Raw genomic sequence first — 25472 nt, forward strand, 5'->3', positions numbered from 1 at the left:
CTTGACCTCAGCACTGCTGATGCTGATTGGCTCGTGTCTTTTTTCCAACTTGCAATTGGACAGTAGCTGTAGTTGAATTATAACTGTTTACACAGCACTTACTCTGGTGAGCTGAAGAAATGTTGAGGTAAAATATCTTCCTTTTTTACACAGAGATGTTCATGTGATATTTTCTAGTCAGATGTGCAACATTCTTATCCTTATATGCTCAGTAGCAACAGAGTAATGGCACAGCAACATCAGCTGCAGGATTTTCAATGTACTCATTACATATATTAATTATTAACATTCTGCTGAAATATTATTTTGTAAAAATCAATTTATAGCAATTTTTATGACCTTTTTAAGATCTGTTGGCAGAGATAGACAAACTGACCCTGCTTGCGCTTTACCACCCATCTGCTAAATGATGTAGCTAAGACTTTATCATAGCAAGAAGTTTAAGCAATATCTCGTTTATAGCATAAATTCTCATAACGAAATGCTATTTTTTCTTACTTTATCTGTTTTTCCCCTATTTACAATTTTTCCTAGTGCCGTTAGAGTATATATTCTCATTGTGCTTTCTATTCTGTTATTTTGTTTCTTTTGCAGAGTAATTGTATTTAACCAGTTAGCTGCCAAGGAGCAATGTATTGCAGCGCTCTGACAGCGAATGGGTTAACAGAATATGCTGTTTTCGTTTGGTATAATTGTTTCTCTAGACTAGGCATCATTCTCCAGTATAGTTGTTGGCTGCGCAGCACAATTAATCCCGTTGCTTTTGGATTTGCAAACCCTAGATGTGTTATTTTGCACTAATTGGCATAAACAAACATCTTCTAGGGGAGAGCAATTATTTGCTAAATTTAAAAACGTAACGAGATGACCAACAATGGTGCTTTAAACCTTCCAGCAGTGCGATCTGCTTATAAAGAAAATCCTTTTATGTTCATTTAGCGTTGGCATTTCTGTAGGTTCTTTTCACAATCGGTGTTCCTCTGTAACTTACACGCAGCTGATGATTAGCAGCAGTTTTGAGATGCTCTGCAGCTGTGCTGGTTTCTCTTCAGAGACGTGTCGTGTTTGAGTGGAGCCTGCAAATAAGGCAAAAATAAACATTTCATTAAGTAAAAAAAAACATTAAATAACAGCTTATTGTCTTGAAAAGGCATTAAACACTTTTTACATTACAATATAAAATGTTCAATTTTATTTAAAAAAAAAAAACCTGCAGAAAATGTTTCACTTAAAAAAATCTCATCACAGAAAGTGTAGAAAATGTCTGTCTCAAGGATATGCAGTAAAAAAAAAAAATCTCATTGTTTATTTGGACTTTTCCTGGGCTTTCCAATCCCTGTTGAAAGTGTCTCAAATTGGCCTCAGCAGAGAAGGAAACCTTACAAAATGGCAGCAATGGTCAATAAATCTTTGGTAAAGGTATTGTGCAGCAACCAGTGCTTATTGATATATATATATATATATATATATATATATATATATATATATATATATATATATATATATATATATATATATGGAAAAGTATAGAAGGAGACAGGCGCACAGGGGCACACTTCGTGTAATACGTTCACAAACAGTACATAAATAACAGTGGGGGAATTATATGCGCTCACCTGATGTACCCTCAAGTAGTGAGGTACTAAAAATGCACTTCTATGGTTATACTCTGTTCCTTTGCTCCCTTCTCGTTTGTCCACGATCCTCCAGTGTTTGGTGTATCTCCAGTGGGTCACCGTTGTCCGTTCACCAGTCAACCGGTTTCGGTCTCCACTGACCTTTCTGACCTTGAGAAAGGTCAGTGGAGACCGAAACCGGTTGACTGGTGAACGGACAACGGTGACCCACTGGAGATACACCAAACACTGGAGGATCGTGGACAAACGAGAAGGGAGCAAAGGAACAGAGTATAACCATAGAAGTGCATTTTTAGTACCTCACTACTTGAGGGTACATCAGGTGAGCGCATATAATTCCCCCACTGTTATTTATGTACTGTTTGTGAACGTATTACACGAAGTGTGCCCCTGTGCGCCTGTCTCCTTCTATACTTTTCCAGACAATTCGAGAGGTACCTCACCTTGCGGTGGATCATCTTTACATCAGACGGGCTGCCCACACCTATAGCACACGGGAACTAGTTTTGTGGACTATATGGAATATTGTACATCCACAGACTGTCCATCTGAATAAGACTGTTATTTACACTAACTGTAAATTGTTTCACACATAGATATATATCTATATATAAAAATATATTTATTCTTACTAGTGGATGAGAATATATATATATATTGTGAATAGCAGTTTAAACATCAACTTCAAGCGCTGATTATTTTCTTGTTTTTATATATATATATATATATATGTATATAAACAAAACAAGAAGAAATCACCAGCGCTAGTATACTACAATAGATCGACTAAGAGAGAGACACTATCAGTTGGCTGCCAACTTCATTTAATTTCTGACTGTGCATTTAACATATTGAAATTGACAACATTTTCTCAAATTGCACAAATTAAGTACACATTATATTTGTGAGACCAAAGATCTTCAGGAAGAGTCCGCCTCCTAATTTGAACTACCTGGCTGATGACAATCAGCGGCTTTGTCCTTCTCCTGAACGTTTAACTTGCCTCATGAGATTGAGGTAATAGCTCGTAAGCTTACACCCATTGTTTGGATTGGGATAAATCCACATTTGAAATATTGGTGAAGGTGGATATACTCCCTTTAAACATCTTTGAACTACCATAAGAAATCATTTCACTTTTTATAAGACTGTGATTTCTGTGAGCTAGTCTCTATAAATATTCTCTTTATTTTATCATATATAAATATATATATATATATATATATACACACACACTGTATATACACATATATACACAAACACACATATAATATATATATATATATATATATATATATATATATATATATATATATATATATATATATATATATATATATATATATATATATATATAAAAAGAAAGTAATGAAGAGTGCACTCACCAGGACTTTTCAAAGTTTTATTCCAATTATGTGAACTTTGAAAAGTCCTGGTGAGTGCACTCTTCATTACTTTCTATTTACCTATCTGCTGCACCCTGGGCATGTGATTTGGATTTCTGGAGTGCTTGTCTACTTTGAACTTTATATATATATATATATATATATATATATATATATATATATATATATATATATATATATATATATATATATATATATAAATATATATTTAACTCTGAAAATTGTAGCTTTTCTAACGCTCAGAAATGAAAAAGCCCACTGCGGACCTATCAAGGCTAACCCTGCTACATGTCTTTCCCTGATTGGCTTAACAGAGAACAACTTAAAAACTTTATACAATAATGACAGTGGCTGGCCGTGTGGTCTGTAAGCTTAACACAGATTGGCTCCTCTAAATAAGACAAGCGGTAGGTGGAGTTTAGCTATTGAAAAAGAACTGCAGCAAACAAGATGTTAATTAAACAGCAACTCCCCACAGCGCTGTTCAAAACAGTAGCTCTGTTCAGAATTAAAGCATCTATTTAAAAAATGTCATTTTAATGCCATAAAAAGACAAACAGAATACATTTAAGCACATGAGAGAAGCTTGCAACTTGGAACAAGCAAGATAGGACAGTGCCTTCCAAGAGTCCAACTCCTTTCAGTTCACTCTACTCATTCGCTAAGGACAATACAACACTCTGTAAAGTCAAACTAAGCTCAATTTACCAAGGAGAGGGTACAAAACGTTCCCAGCTAGAGAACCTGTCCACCTGCATTCACAGTAAGCAGGCATTTATTATTGCACAAGCAAATGCTTGTGCAGCGGGCTGTCACTGCAATCATGCAACCGATCACATGACAATTGGTCTGTCAATTACCCCAGATTAAAGAGTTCAGGGTTTGAGGTCACAATATGGTTATGAAGCAGAGGTCTTAAAAGCGCTCCAAAGTTGCCTCCACAGCTTGATAAATGGAGCCTGTTGAGGCAGTGTGACACACTATTTGAGCTCTGTTCTCCAGGTCACGCTATGGATTAATAAAATCACACTATGAAATGAAAACTCAGTTCATTTTACATTCAAATTGCTAATATGTTAATGATATAGTTTTTAAAAAATACAAATATCAGCTTCTGCATGCAAAATCACTAAACTATGGTTTAAGGCAAAATAAATTACATTTATCAGAAATAAAATAAATTAATAATATCTTTTAATATATAGAAACTCCTGAATTACATTGAATTTCAATATTTTCAAATTAATTTTTTTTGTTAAGAGTTTTCAAGTATTAAATTAATAGTTGCATTTTTTTTAAATAATGTTAGTGCAAAGATGAATTTACTATGAATTAGATGCTCTCATTCTGCAATACAGAGGTAAGTAAAATGGTCTTACGTTTCTAAAAGGGAGGCGCTCATTAGCATATTAAATGTCTGTCAGTGACATCACCACATATGCAAATGAAGTCACACTGGAGAATATTTTACAAACTTGGCAGCTCTGGAACAGCCCCCAAAATACCAGGTAACTTTCCTCTTACCAAAAGAAACAGCCAACCCCATATGTGCAATGCTACCTGTGTGGGTCACTACGGTGAGGTGAAAATATTTCTTTCCTGGTGAGCAGACCTTTTATGTCTGGGTTTGCTTTTTATAATTAGGGAGAGAACTGCTTTGTGCATAATTTTTACAACAAAGTAAAAATGGTATTAATGTCCCTTTCAGTATGCTGTAGGTTTTCTCAACCAAGTACATGATACACAGTGATTGTTGGGATCAGTACAACCACTCTCTGATTAACTACAGCAAAGAGATCATGTAAAAACACTCTAGATCATTTCTTATGGTTTATCAACAGCTATGCAATACCCTGCAGATTGTGATAACATATTTGTATTCAGGTTTGTTTTGCTGCACACAAAGTGATATTTTCCAGCACACTTTGTAAGTCATGAAAAATCAGCCATCTCTCATTACAGAAGAAGTCTGCAGATCGCATTGCAATTCCTGTGTTCAACTGAGAAAGAAAGAGTCCATCAGGGAATCTGTAAAGGATCAGTTAGGGATTTGTTAGAAATAAATGTTGTGGTGACACAGACCAGGCGGCTTCTGCTGACCTCACTTTATAACAGACTAGTTCTTCTAAGAGAGCTGCGCCACACTCAGGGGACGGCACTTGTCAGAAACCTGCAAATGTTTAACTGAGACAGGCGCCCAGGTTTGTGGCAGTAGGGAGATGGTTTATAAAGATGCAATACAACAGACATAACTAGACAGTAACAATATGGAATAGGCTTTCTAACATGACACTTGTCCTTATCAGACAGCACTAAGGACCATACGTGTTTATGTCTCTAGCTCCAGAGATTTATAATTAAGGTCTCACTATTTCCATTGCTTTGGTCACATGTCGCTTACAGTGTCACAGCTGACACATCCTTAGCCCCTGGAAAAGTTATAGGAGCATTAAAAACAGTAGAATTGCATAATCAAGAAATACATAGTAAAAAGACAATGCAATAAAACGTATTTTGAATTCAAAATGAGTATTAGAACTTTTTTTTTTTTTTTAAATTAATTTTTTATTGAGGTTAAAATAGCAAATACACAACAGTCTCATCAACAGGTTACACTTCACATTACACATTGAACTGACATGACATGACAATTTAGGCACCTTAGTTTTAGATCTTGCAGGTACGCAGTGTCCTCAGACAAACAGGTCCTATCAGGGGACCAAACCTTAACAGAGCAATTGAGGACATGTTAATGAAGATAATAGTAGACAGTTGTTGTTTCAGCGTTTACAGGGTTAATACAAATTATGGAGTAAACACCCAATAGCAAGGTGAAGAAATATAAACCAAGTTACCTATCAACACTGAGCAGTTATAAAAGTATAGGCATAATTAAGACTATTATCATAGATACACTACAGGGGAGAAGGAAGTCATAAACAAGCTTTGATTTCCTGCATTGAAACCCCGAGAGCCATTTTACATAGATTCATGGGAAAAACAGGGTCTTGGCTCTGCGGATTGGACAGAGACTACTACACTCTGTCAAAAAAATATGTGGAGGAGAGAGGACTCATCCCTAACCGCACAAGAGTGGGGGGGGGGGGGGGGCGGAGGCCGGCAAGCCATATCATATTTTCAATTGCTAGTTAACTTATCTAACATGTTAAACAGCCCTAAATTCACTAAGAGAGAAATAGAGTATTAACATAATAACTCAACATCAGGTCTCACAGAAGAATTAACTAGTTAAACTCACTACAGGACACAGCCACCCAAACTGATTGTTGAGATGAATAGGTAGTTCACTACGATCGCAGTCAGCTCGCACTGCAACTGAACATAGTAAATCTTCAGCGCTTGTAATATAGCTAAGTAGCTGTGAAATTACTGCAGTCAGCAAAATGGCTGTGAGAGATATATTTGACACATGTAAAAACATATGGTTTTCAATAATAGTCTTTCCCACACTAGTTAGGATCTATAATACCTGCTATAGTGCTGTAGTGGTTAAGTGACATTGAGAGTAATAAGCACGTTGCATGCACTCGAATCAGACATTCGCAATTTCGTGATGCAACATCATACATAAATCTATACAAGGCAGGCCAGGGTCTATAACAGTTGGTACATTGCTCTAATGAACTAGGGAGATTGTGAGCAATAAACACTCTACAGCCACAAGCCCATCCATGCACAACCCCAACAGAGGCAAAATGCTATTTCCTAGGATATAAGATGTGGGAGAGCAACCTTATTTTGTAGCGGGATTTGACTCAAACAGATATTCTATTATTGTAGGCATTCCCAGCCGACAAGATTAATGTGCATCCACATAACAGATAGTGCTTTGCTAGATAATGGGATACGCTGCATAGACTCACACCCTAGCCAGCCATGAGAGAATCAGACTGTGACATATTCATGCTAGAGGTCTCCACTTAGTTAAGAACAGGTAGCTGTTATCAGGAAGGCTAAAGCAAGGAATAGAGACCTAAAGTAATATAACAGTATAGGTTATAGTACAACACTCCGCATATTCAATCATGCTCAGGGCCCTACTATTCAATATGCAGACTATATAAATGTTGGGAAAACTTGTTACATATAGTGGATATTTTCCAACATGGAGCCAATAATGACCTACCAACAGGCCTAAACTATCAGAAGAGCAGGTATTAGTTAGGTTAAACTCACAGCTATGCGCAGCGGGGCCTGACTTAAGTTGAAACTGTGGGATTACAATCATCTCCCTCAGTCATACATTCCTATTTTGTCTGGGTCTAGCAAAGAAGAGGTGAAGCACTCATACCAGTATTGCATAACACAGGTACATCCCCTAACTAGCAAGCATGTGGACAAACTTCAATGATGAGGTGAAAAAAAAAGAAAAAGAAAAAAAAAAAAGAGGATAACCTATACATTTAAAACAGAAAGCACCCTACAGGAATGGGGTACTAGAGGGCAGCAACCATTTGTAATACGTTATAAAACATTAGTAAAACAGTAATAGTGGCAACATGGATAGTCAACTAATAACTAGGAAATCGTCTTCAGTTCTATACATATTAGAAACATGTAGGGTTCAGACTTAAATCTACACAGTATTAGACAATGATCCTCATAAACAAAGAGCCACCAACCCAGTTGTTATAAAGATATTTGACAAATCTAGAGCCTATATGAAGTCAGCATATATGGTAGGCCAGATGATTTGGTAGTCCTGGGCATCTAGAGTCCGCTGCTGTCTGTATACCATTACCCCACTCCGGTTCTCATGATGGTGCCAGGGAGCTGAGAATTTTCACGCACCATGCAATAGGCGCCAATCATAAGCACAGTCCCCAAGCAGCTTACCGCAATGTCCCAGTTCTTGCATAACCCCGGGGCGGCACAATGACAAACAGCCAACAGCGATTCACACGTGGCAGCAGGGCCATACTGAAGGAAGATGGCCGCCTTCCCAGTTACAGCTGAGCCAGCGGTAGCAGGCAACAACCCCTCACAGGGGCAAATGTCGGCAACTCTCATCCGACCGCATCCACTGATGGGGAGCTCTCCAGCCACACAGGCGTTAGTTGCAGGAGTTGGTAAGTAGCCGCACAGCAGGGTCGGTGATCCACCTCCGTCACCAGGATCTCCCATGTTACCGTTCTGTAATAGCTGCTTCTCATAGAGAACGAGTTCGGTGGACAGGTCCTCAGCTTTCAGTTGTACCGCTCCGGGCCTTAATTCAGAAGCCATCTCTCCCTCCCCTTCAATCAGAGTATGGCTCACTTGCATGCGTCCAGCTTCAATCTTGGCCAGTAGACCATCAAATCTGCTAAGGATCTGCAGCCCATGGCTAGCGATTAGGGTCAGTATTGTGGCATAGAGATCCCCTTCCATAATTAGGAGAAATGGCGGCCAGTTAGATTTTTGCAGACCGTAAGACCCAAATATAGGCACTTTATCCGTTCCATCCGGGTGTATTACATGATCCCCTAAGATGCCCAGTGATAGTTCAGTATGAAACTGTCAGTTTTTCCAAAGGAAAACTTGAGTAAATGTAAATAAAATAAAATAAGGTCAGGAGCCTCCTTGATGTGCGTCTTGTTGCTCTTGCTGCCAGTTCCGCCCCCCCGAGTATTAGAACTTTTAATCACAAATGTCAGTTACTTCCATTTTTCTCCCCCCTGAATAATGAGACAGCCATCAGCCAATCACAGACTGCATGTACGTATATACTGAGAGGAGGCGAGATAGTGCTGTGCATACAAAAAGACTGAGTATATTTTGATAATGGAAGTAAATTGGACAGTTTAAAAAAAAAAAAAAATCACATCCCCTTTAGTGTCCCTTTTAAACTGAATGTAAATTTAGATGTTAAAGTGTCCGGTTTTTAAAAATCCGATTAAAAACAGGGGCACTTTAATTCATAAAAATTTACATTTCACTCGTGTTGTGAAAATACCTTTTAATCTTGACAGCTGCTGCATCGCTTCCCCCGCCCATCACAAAGCCTCTTCCCGGGTCTAAAATGAGGAATCCGGCTTCCTCCAATGATGGCGTTGAATCAGACAATGATTCCCCCGGGGGGAAGCCATGATTGGAGGATAACCGATCCGTCATTTCTGAGGTATGAAGAGGCTTGCGCGACCGGGGAAATCGCTGGAGCGGCTGTTAAGATTAAAAGGTAAGTATTTACACAACACGAGTGAAATTTAAACTTTGTTGAATTAAAGTGCCACTGTTTTTAATCGGATTCCAAATTCACTTTAAGTCTTGCCAATAAATCATAGTTGGCAAGGAACAAATCAATACCCAAATAAAAGCCTAAACAGTGCCTGGTATCCTATTTCCCTTGGAAGGCGCAGGTCCCTGGACAAGTCAATAAACAAGTGTTTGCATTTGGGAGTGATACTCAGAGCTAACAGTTTTAGGTTATGTGAATAGCCCCTTGGCAGTGTTCCTATATTTATTTGGAAGTTACAGTATTAAAGGGACACTGTACCCAAAATTTTTCTTTCATGATTCAGATTGAGCATGAAATTTTAAGCAACTTTCTAATTTACTCCTATTATCAAATTTTCTTCTTGGTATCGTTATTTAAAATGCAAGAATGTAGGTTTAGATCCCGGCCCATTTTTGGTGAACAAACTGGGTTGTCCTTGCTGATTGGTGGATAAATTCATCCACCAATAAAAAATTGCTGTCCTGAGTTCTGAACCCAAAAAAAGCATAGATGCCTTCTTTTTCAAATAAAGATAGCAAGAGAACAAAGAAAATTGATAATAGGAGTAAATTAGAAAGTTGTTTAAAATTGCATGCTTTATCGGAATTACAAAAAAATTTTTTGGGTTCAGTGTCCCTTTAAAGGGACATGAAACCCAAACATTTTCTTTCATGATTCAGATAGAGAATACAATGTTAAACAGCTTTCCAATTGACTTCTATTATAAAATTTGCTTCCTTCTCTTGTTATCCTTTACTGAAAGTTTTATCTTGTCAAGCTCAGGAGCAGCAAAGAACATAGGTTCTAGCTGCTGATTGGTGGCTGCATATATATATTGATTGTGATTGGCTCACCCATGTGTTCAGTTAGAAACCATTAGTGCATTGCTGCTCCTTCAACAAATGATACCAAGAGAATGAACCAAATTAGATAATAGAAGTAAATTAGAAAGTTGTTTAAAATTGTATTCTCTATCTGGATCATGAAAGAAAATGTTTGGGTTTCATGTCCCTTCAATTGTCCTTTAAGCTATGGTTCACTTATTTCTTTGAGGTGCATACATAGAAGATTAAAAAAAAAGAAGAATCTTAAGTCTTTCTCGTCCCTTTTTCTACAAAAGTCCTGAGAAACTATTTTTAAAGTTTCTACATATTAGAGCTTTGCATTATCTATTTGATCAATTGTAGGACCTAATTAGTGCTCAGTTTTTATATTTTAATTTTTTTTTTATTTTCACAAGTCCCTTAAAGGGACAGTCTACATCAGAATTTTTATGTTTAAAAAGATAGATAATCCCTTTATTACCCATTCCCTCGTTTTGCACAACCAACACAGTTATATTAATATACTTTTTACCTCTGTGATTACCTTGTATCTAAGCCTCTGCAAACTGCCCCCTTATTTCAGTTCTTTTGACAGACATCCATTTTAGCCAATCAGAGCTGGCTCACCTGAACTCCACGTACATGAGCACAGTGTTATCTATATGACACACATGAACTAACACCCTCTAGTGGTGAAAAACTGCACCAAAACACCAACATGTATAATTCTATACTCAGACTTTCTAATAAATATTGGCAGTAGAAATTACAATATAATTATAATTTTTTGTCCCTTTGCACCCACTTGCACTTCACTTAGAATATGGGTAGGAATGAAACATCTAACCATATATTTTTATTTACAAATATAGCACCTGTCTACACTTAATAATAAAAAAACAAACATAAAAATACGTGAACCAAAAACAAAAAAATCCTATACAGATTTAAATAAAACATCAGACGGTTTTTCCAATTTTTGGATATCATAAATTTGTATTTGCCAAAACAGGGACCTATGACCACCGACATCAATACAGGAAATGTACGGATCATTAAATACAGTAGAGTTGCATGATCAACAAATGCGCAATTAAAAGACAGCGCAATAATAATTAGTCTGAATTTCAAATGTGTAGCAGATATTTTTCTGACAAATTTCAATGTTGGTTCCATTATCCATGCCCTCTGTACCACGTGACAGCCATCAGCCAATCACAAATTGCATATTCTTATATACTGTGAACACTTGCTCAGTAGCAGCTGGTGTCTCAGAAAGTTGCATATATTGTGAACATTTTGCTAATGGAAGGGAACTGGAAAGTTTGTTAAAATGGCTGCTCTATCTGAAACATGAACGTTTAATTTTGTCTTTAGTGTCTCTAAGATACAGATAGACAATGCTTTGTTACTTCATCCATCACTCTGTCTATGCCACAAACATGGCTGACCCCCAGCAGCCAAATGAAATCCTTACTCACTGGTCTTCTAGGTTATTACTATGCCAGAACTCACATAATAGAACTTATGCTGTGTGGTACTTGTCATTGTCATGAAAATCATCTGTCAGCTGGACACAAACACAAAGGAGGGGGAGTGACACTTTTTAATTTAGGGATATGAAACCTCAACAATTTAAAAAAAAATAGTTTCCAATTTACTTCTATTCTCAAATTTGTTTTGTTCCCATGATATTCTTTGTTGAAGAGATACCTAGGTAGCATCTGGAGCACTACATGACAGGAAACAGTGCTGCCATCTAGTGTTCTTGCCAATGGATAGCATTCTTGCCAACCTCCTGCCATATAGTTCTCCAGACTTGTGCACACTCTTGAGCTTAGGTCTCTGCTTTTCAAGAAAAGATACAAAGAGAACTAAGAAACTGTGATAATAGTAAACTAGAAAGTTGTATGATGTATCTGAATCACAAAATAAAAACATTGGGTTTCATGTCCCTTTAAGGTTTCTCTATGTATTGTGGGAGATGAGAGATGGCTACTGGACTAGATTATTTTTCTGTTGTAACCCCTTCATTGCTAGTAACACAAAGTGACTTATTATCCCCTTGCTTGCCCATGAGTCACAAAACCCCAGTCGTTATTAGAACCCCTGGCTTTGCACCTCTTATCAGCCACACACCAGCATCAGACCACACAGCTCTTTATTCCCTATGCAAGACAAACATTACATCAGACTCATGGCTCTGTAACCCCTCTGTTAACCCCATGCCGACCTCAGCTCAGATCCCTGTGCCTGCAGCTGCCACTGTGATCTGTTGCATCAGTTTCCTATGCACACAGTGTGCTCTCTCTTAAGCCCCATGTGTAGCACTTGTGCAGGGGCAGTGAACTGGAGTACAGCAATGTTAGTCCTTGTGCACACCAGCAGAAATCCTGTGGGTGGCACGTGTCATAGGGTGCTAACCCCAACTAAAGGCCGTGCGTGTCAGTCAGAACCTCGACAGCCAAGAACTTGCCTCCTCTGTGACCCTATATTGTTATGGCTATATTTACTGCTCTCTCTAGTTTATAACTTTTATTTCCCCTTAATATAGTCAAAGTTCTCATAGGCTTGTAGTTACTAGAATCATCCCTATTAAAAAAAATCCCATTTTGTGTAATTTTTCTACAGCTCTAAGTATGGTTTATTGATTTGTGTTTTCCTAAAACATCTGAAAAAGTTATTTTATTAAATAATATAATAATAATAATAATAATAAAAAATAAACTAACACACCATAAAAAAGACAAAAATTGGCTATATACATACTTTAAAAAGGTATAATGTATCTAATTCTCTTTACAGACAGTTTAATTAGCTGTAGAAGACAGGTTATACTTCATGAGCTACCACTTGCTTTGGCACATTTGAGACAACCATAATAAACCACTTCTGGATTTAGCTCACTATAAGCTGTCCTGAAAATCTTGATGGTCCAAACCACTGCTTGAGCACAGATGGGTCAGATAGCTTAAACCTTTCCTCAAGCTGGCTTACTAAAAGCCATAATCATCTCAAACACCTCCTATACCCCTTGCTACTGACCTGCCACATGTCTGATACGGTGATGCTTCTCCTCATCAGGAGACGTGGTGACTGGACTCAGGACCTCTTGCAGATGAGGGATGCGGAGGTGAGAATGGGGACGCTTTCTGCGGCGAGTTGATGAGAGCTTACTACTTTTTTCTTTGGGGGACTGACGATGAAGATCCGATAAGTATGCAGTCTCTGCTTTGGTCAATTCATTTTCTACAATATAAATAATTTATGGCAAATATAAATAAAAAAGATGCACCAATTAAGCAAATATTGAATACTATGGGGCATATGTATGAAGCTCCGAATGGAGCTTGCAGGCTCGCCAGAAATAGCAGTTATGAAGCAGCGGTCACAAAGACCGCTGCTCCATAACCTGTCCGCCTACTCTGAGAAGGCGGACACACATCGTATTGCTCGCCGTATTCAGCGAGGTCTGGCCGACCTGATCCGCACTGTCGGATCAGGTCCGCCAGACTTTCATAACTAGGGGCCTATATATCTGTTAACATTTTTTAATTACTAATCACGAAGACTTGCAAGTAGCTGACATATCATCAATCGAGTCACTGTACATCTCCTTCCCAGAACTTTATTTGCATCTGTTTGTCTCTTAATTTAAATATTTTTATAAAACACTTTGATAATGTAATATAAACTGTTTGACGAGGCAAGTTAGAAAAAAGTTTGCAATATACTTTAATTACTTATTTTTTCCAATTCTGAAAATTGGATGTGTACATTCCAGATATCACAAGCCAAACCCTGCTACATACCTGTCCCTAATATCAGAAACAAACCTTGTCTACTACAAAAAAGGTAGGTGATGGAGGTGAGAATTTAAATTGAAAAAGAATTGCAGCCAACACAGAGTTTGTTTATTGCAAGGATGCTGAAAAGACTTGTAAAGTGTTTTATGTCCCTTTAAGACGGGGCTCAACAAACCCAGGAGCCTCAGAGCCACTGGCTCCTAGAATTTTACCCCTGGCTCCTAACGTTTTAGGTTATTCTCCATATAGCTATATACAAATCCCACTGTCTGGCTCCTAAATATTCTTACTGGCGCCTACATTTTAAACAGATTTGTCAATTGCTTTCTATTCCCTATCAGTAATTCTGCCTCTCTTTGGGCATCTTTTACTTTTTTTGCTTTTGTCTGGTCTTTTTCCTCTACTATCCCTTTAATATTCTCTGTGAAAGTGCTATTATGTAGTAATTAACATGTGACTTTAATAATAACAAGTAACCTGTTTCTTACGTTCTGCAGCTTCATATTATTACACTTTCAGGGACAACTGTTTTTTTAAAGCCATGAACACAATTACAAGTCCAGAATCATAAAAGGACTAACCTAAATGGTGAAAATATTCATCTAAACCGCTCCAGAAATTTTTCTCTATGAAGGTTTTTACGAGTCCCCATGGTTGTTTCCTGTATCGTAACTCCGCTGAGATCCTGGAGGGCGGGGAAAAGAAACTTGTTAAAAGGGACAATCTACTGAAGCAAACAGCTCATAAGGGTTAAATGTATTCAAAGCAGTTGAAGGGACAACCTTTTATATGGGACGTGCTCTTTCTCCCACCCCCCCACTTGGATATTGATTTCTTCTGCTGCCTCTTGGTTATATTCCTTTTCTATTGTCAATACTGCAGTATTGAAATTTTCAGTATAGGTGGCAATTTCAAGTGGAAAAGCAGCTATTTCAAATGATACAATGAAAGTAAAGCAGCATTTTTATTTTTATTTAATACTCTCCAGGAGGTAAGATGAATAATTGGAACACTTTGAAGGGAAGACATTTTTACAGTAAGAATAATTTTTTTAGCCACACTTAACTAAAAAGCCACAAATATTTAAGTTTACAGTTAAAAACGCTACATGCCCCTAACTTAGGATCTACTGTACCTGAGTCTGCTTTTGTTCCTTGCCGCCCTTGTCAGAGTGTATCGATTAATTGTGTAAAAGTAATCGTGATAAGGAATGTCATGCGTGAGAACCTCTGCATCAATTACGTAACATTCACTCTCTTGACTCGCCTTGTACAATGTCTGAAAGAAATATTAAACATATTTAGAGTAAAACAGGTTTTGTTTTGATAATTAAATAAGGAGCACATACAAACTGTTAATAAAAGTTACATGTCAATCAGGAGTTAAGGGTTTAATATTCTCCCATAATTCACCTGTGTCTCCGTAACTGTGGCGGATTTCGGTGTCAGTGGGTTGGTTAGTGCAATAGTGTACAGGATAACGCGTGTTTGATTTCCATTCTCCTCTTTCTTCCACGGGTGAAATATAACCTCTGAGGACAAAACAAAAATGTGAGAACCTAAATAATTACTGGAGGAAACTACACTACAAAGACTTGGTGATCAACATTTGGGAGTTGACATCAGTAAAGAAGAAGGTGGTTGGTGGATAAGAAAGAGATAATATTGTCTAGGAACTCCAGGAAGGCGCTCACCTGTGAAGCGCCTCTGCTCCATGAAGTCTCTCTGGAACTGAGATTCACTAAAGAGGAGGCTGAAGAGTTTGTCCACGTTAAAACTGAAGACCTCATTGATGTACTGCCGACCATTTAAATCTTCATAAAAAGCTTGGACTTCTCCTGAGGCACAAAGTGGGAAATAGAGTGAATAAATTAATGAAAAAGAGGGAATGATTCTCAGAAACCTACAGGTTTAGAGTGAAATCTCACAGACATTACAAAGTTCGTCTTCACTCAACTGAACCTGGAAATCCCAGTGAGCTATTTCAAAAGGAAAGGAAAGAGACTCTCTGGAAAGCAGAATCTCACAGGAAACTGTGATGTGAAAGTGAGATCAGACATCACTAATAAAAACTCTGTAGCAAACTCTAATTGAACTGTAAAGTTTTCAGTGCAGCTTATTTTGCATGTTTCTTGTTTGTATACATAACTTTTTCAATCACTTTCACAAGAGTTACTTGGAATTGTGATACCTCAAAACCTCAACAACATGGGATATAAATTATTGAAACATACAAGGGTATCATTCTTAGGAAATATATAGAGAGCTGTGAGAAAACTACTAACAAATGCCTTTGTACAGACCGGAATAAACAGAATAAGACAAAAAACAACCCCCCCCCCCTCGAATACTCAAAACTTAAAAGGGACAGCAAAGTAATAAAAAAAATAACTTTCATGATTAGATAGAGGATGCAGTTTTAAACAACTTTCCAATTTACTTCTATTAACAAATTTGCATGATTCTCTTTGTATCATTTGTTGGAGACTAAACCAAGGTAGGCTCATAGGAGTTTAGGAGTGTGCATGTTACCACAACAGACATCAAAGCCAGGGTCATCATAGAGGAAAGGGAACAAATACCATTCCAGGAATTTTGACTTTAATAACTGTGCATAAGCCTAACCCAATAACCTACTTGAGTCACTCTTTTGATGCCAAAGAACCACCCACCTAAATGATCTGCAGCATATGTGCACAACATGCAAGGCTCTTCTACTACAAATTATTTTTTATTTAACTATCTCTTGTTGCTCAGTTAGATCTCCCCAGCTCACCTTCATCATGCGTTTCAGAGGAGTCGCTAAGTTCCGTTGGAAGATCTTCATTATCATTAAAGTCCAAAGATGGTGACGTTACTGGAGGAATATATTCCAGTTTCTGATCCTCAATGTTTTCAATGATAATTTCCCCTTCTAAAGCGTTATCGATTTCATCCAGTAGCCCCCCATCAAACTGATGAAAAAGAGTTAGTTATTGACATTCACACCTGTGTTTCTTATATATCATCATGTACATTTTATCTCTAACACATAAAAGCAATTACAGACATTACACAGCTGCAATAACATACCATTAATATAATCCTCATACCAACCATTAATTTAACTCTTATGCTAAAGTTTAATATCCAGAGCATGGAATTAGACCAAACCCGGCAACCAATCATGTGTGTGTATATAACACATGGAATGATACAAAAAAGAGCGCAACTCTGATTGAATAATGTTTAAAGGGACACTCAAGTCAAAATTAAGCAATTTAAACAACTTTCCAATTAACTCCTATTAACAAAATGTGCACATTCTTTTTATATTTGCACTTTTTGAGTCACCACCTCCTACTGAGCATGTGCAAGAATTCACAGTTTATACGTATATGCACTTGTGTCCTTCGTATCATAAGGTTGCTATAATAAGCAATGGAACAGAAAATTACACAACCATACACATTTCTTTTCTAACAGACATTCCAATTACAAAGCTGCACTTAACCCTTTAAACCACTGGTGACTATAGAGTTCTGCAACACAATGGAAGCACTTCTCTGTTAATTGGCTAAAGGATACAGGCAGCTTTATATTACACTGAGCTATAGTCCCCATGATCTTTATATTGTTTATTGCATTATTATTTTACACTTCTATTGACATCAATGTGTGCGCAGCAACCCACAAATCATTGCCTGGGTACTTTTTTTATATTTTAAAAAGCTGTTTTTTTTATTTATGATAGTTTTACATTTTAGCTTAGTTTGTTTATTCGGTGCCCCATAATGAAGCAGATGGGTTGGTTGGGTGAATATACCACTTACTATGGGGATGTCAGTGCCAACTGTGCATGACAGGTTGCTGATAGTCAGAGGTGGATCTTGCAGGTTCGAATTTGCATTTGTTTCAGGTTTGACATCACCGCTGCTTTTTGAGGAATTGTCATTGACTTCCACATCTTCTACTGGTATCTCTTCACAGTAACTGCAAGGAAACAACAGTCAAATTAGTCATGAAACCAAGAAGTACATTTCCATGGCACACAAACATTACACCTACACAATACATTCCCATGGCACACAAACATTACACCTACACAATACATTTCCCATGGCACATAAACAATACAACTACACAATACATTTCCCATGGCACACAAACATTACACCTACACAATACATTCCCATGGCACACAAACATTACACCTACACAATACATTCCCATGGCACACAAACATTACACCTACACAATACATTTTCATGGCACACAAACATTACAACTACACAATACATTCCCATGGCACACAAACATTACAACTACACAATACATTTCCATGGCACACAAACATTACAACTACACAATACATTTCCATGGCACACAAACATTACACCTACACAATACATTCCCATGGCACACAAACATTACACCTACACAATACATTCCCATGGCACACAAACATTACACCTACACAATACATTTCCCATGGCACACAAACAATACAACTACACAATACATTTCCCATGGCACACAAACATTACACCTACACAATACATTCCCATGGCACACAAACATTACACCTACACAATACATTCCCATGGCACACAAACATTACAACTACACAATACATTCCCATGGCACACACACATTACAACTACACAATACATTTCCCATGGCACACAAACATTACACCTACACAATACATTCCCATGGCACACAAACATTACACCTACACAATACATTTCCATGGCACACAAACATTACACCTACACAATACATTCCCATGGCACACAAACATTACACCTACACAATACATTCCCATGGCACACAAACATTACACCTACACAATACATTCCCATGGCACACAAACATTACACCTACACAATACATTCCCATGGCACACAAACATTACACCTACACAATACATTCCCATGGCACACAAACATTACACCTACACAATACATTCCCATGGCACACAAACATTACAACTACACAATACATTCCCATGGCACTCAAACATTACAACTACACAATACATTCCCATGGCACACAAACAACAACTACACAATACATTCCCATGGCACACAAACATTACACCTACACAAAACATTTCCCATGGCACACAAACATTACACCTACACAATACATTCCCATGGCACACAAACATTACACCTACACAATACATTCCCATGGCACACAAACATTACACCTACACAATACATTTCCATGGCACACAAACATTACACCTACACAATACATTCCCATGGCACACAAACATTACACCTACACAATACATTTTCATGGCACACAAACAATACAACTACACAATACATTTCCCATGGCACACACACATTACAACTACACAATACACTTCCCATGGCACACACACATTACAACTACACAATACACTTCCCATGGCACACACACATTACAACTACACAATACATTTCCATGGCACACAAACATTACAACTACACAATACATTTCCATGGCACACACACATTACAACTACACAATACATTTCCATGGCACACACACATTACAACTACACAATACATTTCCATGGCACACAAACATTACACCTACACAATACATTTCCCATGGCACACACACATTACAACTACACAATACACTTCCCATGGCACACACACATTACAACTACACAATACATTTCCATGGCACACACACATTACAACTACACAATACATTTCCATGGCACAAAAACAATACAACTACACAATACATTTCCATGGCACAAAAACAATACAACTACACAATACATTTCCCATGGCACACACACATTACAACTACACAATACACTTCCCATGGCACACACACATTACAACTACACAATACATTTCCATGGCACACAAATATTACAACTACACAATACATTCCCATGGCACACAAACATTACACCTACACAATACATTTCCATGGCACACAAACATTACACCTACACAATACATTTCCCATGGCACACACACATTACAACTACACAATACACTTCCCATGGCACACACACATTACAACTACACAATAAATTTCCCATTGGAACACAAACATTACAACTACACAATACACTTCCCATGGCACACACACATTACAACTACACAATACATTTCCATGGCACACACACATTACAACTACACAATACATTCCCATGGCACACAAACATTACACCTACACAATACATTCCCATGGCACACAAACATTACACCTACACAATACATTCCCATGGCACACAAACATTACACCTACACAATACATTCCCATGGCACACACACATTACAACTACACAATACATTTCCATGGCACACACACATTACAACTACACAATACATTTCCATGGCACACACACATTACAACTACACAATACATTTCCCATGGCACACAAACATTACACCTACACAATACATTCCCATGGCACACAAACATTACACCTACACAATACATTCCCATGGCACACAAACATTACACCTACACAATACATTTCCATGGCACACAAACATTACACCTACACAATACATTCCCATGGCACACAAGCATTACACCTACACAATACATTTCCATGGCACACAAACATTACACCTACACAATACATTCCCATGGCACACAAACATTACACCTACACAATACATTCCCATGGCACACAAACATTACACCTACACAATACATTCCCATGGCACACAAACATTACACCTACACAATACATTCCCATGGCACACAAACATTACACCTACACAATACATTCCCATGGCACACAAACATTACACCTACACAATACATTCCCATGGCACACAAACATTACACCTACACAAAACATTTCCCATGGCACACAAACATTACACCTACACAATACATTCCCATGGCACGAAAACATTACAACTACACAATACATTTCCATGGCACACAAACATTACACCTACACAATACATTCCCATGGCACACAAACAATACACCTACACAATACATTTCCATGACAGACAAACATTACAACTACACAATACATTTCCATGGCACACAAACATTACACCTACACAATACATTCCCATGGCACACAAACAATACACCTACACAATACATTTCCATGACAGACAAACATTACAACTACACAATACATTTCCATGGCACACAAACATTACACCTACACAATACATTCCCATGGCACACAAACATTACACCTACACAATACATTCCCATGGCACACAAACATTACAACTACACAATACATTTTCATGGCACACAAACATTACACCTACACAATACATTCCCATGGCACACAAACATTACAACTACACAATACATTCCCATGGCACACAAACATTACACCTACACAATACATTCCCATGGCACACAAACATTACACCTACACAATACATTCCCATGGCACACAAACATTACAACTACACAATACATTTACATGGCACACAAACATTACACCTACACAATACATTCCCATGGCACACAAACATTACACCTACACAATACATTCCCATGGCACACAAACATTACACCTACACAATACATTTCCATGGCACACAAACATTACACCTACACAATACATTCCCATGGCACACAAACATTACAATTACACAATACATTTCCATGGCACACAAACATTACACCTACACAATACATTCCCATGGCACACAAACATTACACCTACACAATACATTCCCATGGCACACAAACATTACAACTACACAATACATTCCCATGGCACACAAACATTACACCTACACAATACATTCCCATGGCACACAAACATTACACCTACACAATACATTTCCATGGCACACAAACATTACACCTACACAATACATTCCCATGGCACACAAACATTACAATTACACAATACATTTCCATGGCACACAAACATTAAAATTACACAATACATTTACATGGCACACAAACATTACAACTACACAATACATTTCCATGGCACACAAACATTACACCTACACAATACATTCCCATGGCACACAAACATTACAACTACACAATACATTTTCATGGCACACAAACATTACACCTACACAATACATTCCTATGGCACACAAACATTACAACTACACAATACATTCCTATGGCACACAAACATTACAACTACACAATACATTCCATGGCACATAAACATTACAACTACACAATACATTTCCATGGCACATAAACATTACAACTACACAATACATTTCCATGGCACACAATCATTACAATTACACAATACATTTCCATGGCACAAAAACAATACAACTACACAATACCCAAACAACGCTTTTCCATGGCACACAAACATTACAATTACACAATACATTTCCATGGCACACAAACATTACAACTACACAATACATTTCCATGGCACAAAAACATTACAACTACACAATACATTTCCATGGCACAAAAACATTACAACTACACAATACATTTCCATGGCACAAAAACAATACAACTACACAATACCCAAACAACGCTTTTCCATGGCACACAAACATTACAATTACACAATACATTTCCATGGCACACAAACATTACAACTACACAATACATTTACATGGCACACAAACATTACAATTACACAATACATTCCCATGGCACACAAACATTACAACTAGACAATACATTTCCATGGCACAAAAACATTACAACTACACAATACATTTCCATAGCACAAAAACATTACAACTACACAATACCCAAACAACGCTTTTCCATGGCACACAAACATTACAATTACACAATACATTTCCATGGCACACACACATTACAACTACACAATACATTTACATGGCACACAAACATTACAATTACACAATACATTCCCATGGCACACAAACATTACAACTACACAATATATTTCCATGGCACACAAACATTACAACTACACAATACATTTCCATGGCACAAAAACATTACAACTACACAATACATTTCCATGGCACAAAAACATAAACAACTACACAATACATTTCCATGGCACAAAAATATTACAACTACACAATACATTTCCATGGCACAAAAACAATACAACTACACAATACCCAAACAACGCTTTTCCATGGCACACAAACATTACAATTACACAATACATTTCCATGGCACACAAACATTACAATTACACAATACATTTCCATGGCACACAAACATTACAATTACACAATACATTCCCATGGCACACAAACATTACAATTACACAATACATTCCCATGGCACACAAACATTACAACTACACAATACATTCCCATGGCACACAAACATTACACCTACACAATACATTCCCATGGCACACAAACATTACAACTACACAATACATTCCCATGGCACACAAACATTACAACTACACAATACACTTCCCATGGCACAAAAACATTACAACTACACAATACATTTGCATGGCACAAAAACATTACAACTACACAATACATTTCCATGGCACAAAAACAATACAACTACACAATACATTCCCATGGCACACAAACATTAGAACTACACAATACATTTCCATGGCACAAAAACAATACAACTACACAATACCTTCCCATGGCACACAAACATTACAACTACACAATACATTTCCATGGCACAAACCCAATACCCAAACAACGCTTTTCCATGGCACACAAACATTACAACTACACAATACATTTCCATGGCACACAAACATTACAACTACACAATACATTTCCATGGCACACAAACATTACAATTACACAATACATTCCCATGGCACACAAATATTAGAACTACACAATACATTTCCATGGCACAAATACAATACAACTACACAATACATTTCCATAGCACAAAAACAATACAACTACACAATACATTCCCATGGCACACAAACATTACAACTACACAATACATTTCCATGGCACAAAAACAATACGACTACACAATACCCAAACAACGCTTTTCCATGACACACAACCATTACAACTACACAATACCCAAACAATGCATTTCCATGGCACACAAACATTAAAACTACACAATACCCAAACAATGCATTTCCATGGCACACAAACATTAAAACTACACAATACCCAAACAATGCATTTCCATGGCACACAAACATTACAACTACACAATACCCAAACAATGCATTTCCATGGCACACAAACATTACAACTACACAATACCCAAACAATGCATTTCCATGGCACACAAACATTTCCACTACACAATACCCAAACAATGCATTTCCATGGCACCAAACATTACAACTACACAATACCCAAACAATGCATTTCCATGGCACACAAACATTTCCACTACACAATACCCAAACAATGCATTTCCATGGCACACAAACATTAAAACTACACAATACCCAAACAATGCATTTCCATGGCACACAAACATTAAAACTACACAATACCCAAACAATGCATTTCCATGGCACACAAACATTAAAACTACACAATACCCAAACAATGCATTTCCATGGCACACAAACATTACAACTACACAATACCCAAACAATGCATTTCCATGGCACACAAACATTACAACTACACAATACCCAAACAATGCACCACAAAAACAGAAACAAGAGCGAGTCTCTTGCTCTTTATTAGATGTGGCTAAAATAGCAGAGTTTGGACACAATCCAACACAATTATTGTTATAAAATGACACAAGGTAAATATCAATATTTGTTTCTAACTCTAACAATGGCAAATTTTTACAAAATTTAGGACTAACAGTGCTTTATTTTATCCAATTAAGGAGTTAAAATCATATTATTTCAGTTAGATTAATGGTAATTTTCTGATTGGCTGCACATGCTACACCCTTCTGTAAATATAGCAACTTTAATCAGATGAAACCAATATTATTCAATGCTCTGTTTCTGCTGCACCTCTCTGTGAGTCTCTTCACTGGCTCCCCATTCACAGCAGAATTCAATTTTAAATTCTCACCCTGACCTACAAAGCCCTCACCATTGCTGCCCCACACTACCTGTCCTCACTCATCAACAAATATACTCCAGCCCGCCCCCTAATATCCAACAATGACCTGCTCCTTGCGTCCTCTACCATTACCTCCACTCATGCTAGACTACAGGACTTCTCTCGTGCGGCACCAACCCTCTGGAACGCACTTCCTCGAGCTGTCAGACTCTCCCCTAACCTCTCCTCCTTTAAACGTTCCCTAAAGACCTTTTTGTTCAGTGAATCTTATCACCCGACTCATTAACAAATTAACTTCACTTACCTAACAGTTGCCCTCATCTATCTCCTCACTAATATCATTCTCACCTTTGCAGTCCCCACCTCCTGTTTCCCATCCTCCTACCCATCTAGATTGTAAGTTCCCACAGGCATAGGGCCCTTAATTCCCCCTGTATTTGTCTGTAAAATTTTGTCTTTTATCGTATTGTTTCTCCGTTGTACTTTTATCCTTGTACCCATGGGCAGCGCTGCGGAATCTGTTGGCGCTTTATAAATAAAAAATAATAAAGAATAATAACATTGGTCTTGTTGATGTTCATTTAAAGAAAATGGAAATGTATCTGCACAATATTTTATCATCAGAAGCTCCTATTAGATCTGAGAGATAAAATACGACCTAGCACACACGTCCTGCCTATGAATA

General features: G+C 37.5%; 1 protein-coding gene across 2 annotated transcripts in view; it reads right to left on the minus strand.

Moving 5' to 3' along the window:
- GRAMD1B (GRAM domain containing 1B) overlaps window positions 1–25472 on the minus strand; it is a 602742-nt gene that overhangs the window by 12263 nt on the left and 565007 nt on the right. For both annotated transcript variants that reach the window (XM_053691526.1, XM_053691525.1), the window contains 8 exons: window positions 17699–17858; window positions 16663–16840; window positions 15581–15724; window positions 15300–15418; window positions 15023–15165; window positions 14469–14572; window positions 13127–13330; window positions 992–1076 (listed from right to left, as the gene is read on the minus strand). In XM_053691526.1, the coding sequence (XP_053547501.1) occupies window positions 992–1076; window positions 13127–13330; window positions 14469–14572; window positions 15023–15165; window positions 15300–15418; window positions 15581–15724; window positions 16663–16840; window positions 17699–17858 (1137 nt within the window). The remainder of the gene's footprint in view (window positions 1–991; window positions 1077–13126; window positions 13331–14468; window positions 14573–15022; window positions 15166–15299; window positions 15419–15580; window positions 15725–16662; window positions 16841–17698; window positions 17859–25472) is intronic.

Source organism: Bombina bombina, chromosome 8 (genome assembly GCF_027579735.1).
Source record: "Bombina bombina isolate aBomBom1 chromosome 8, aBomBom1.pri, whole genome shotgun sequence".
Classification (NCBI taxonomy): domain Eukaryota; kingdom Metazoa; phylum Chordata; class Amphibia; order Anura; family Bombinatoridae; genus Bombina; species Bombina bombina.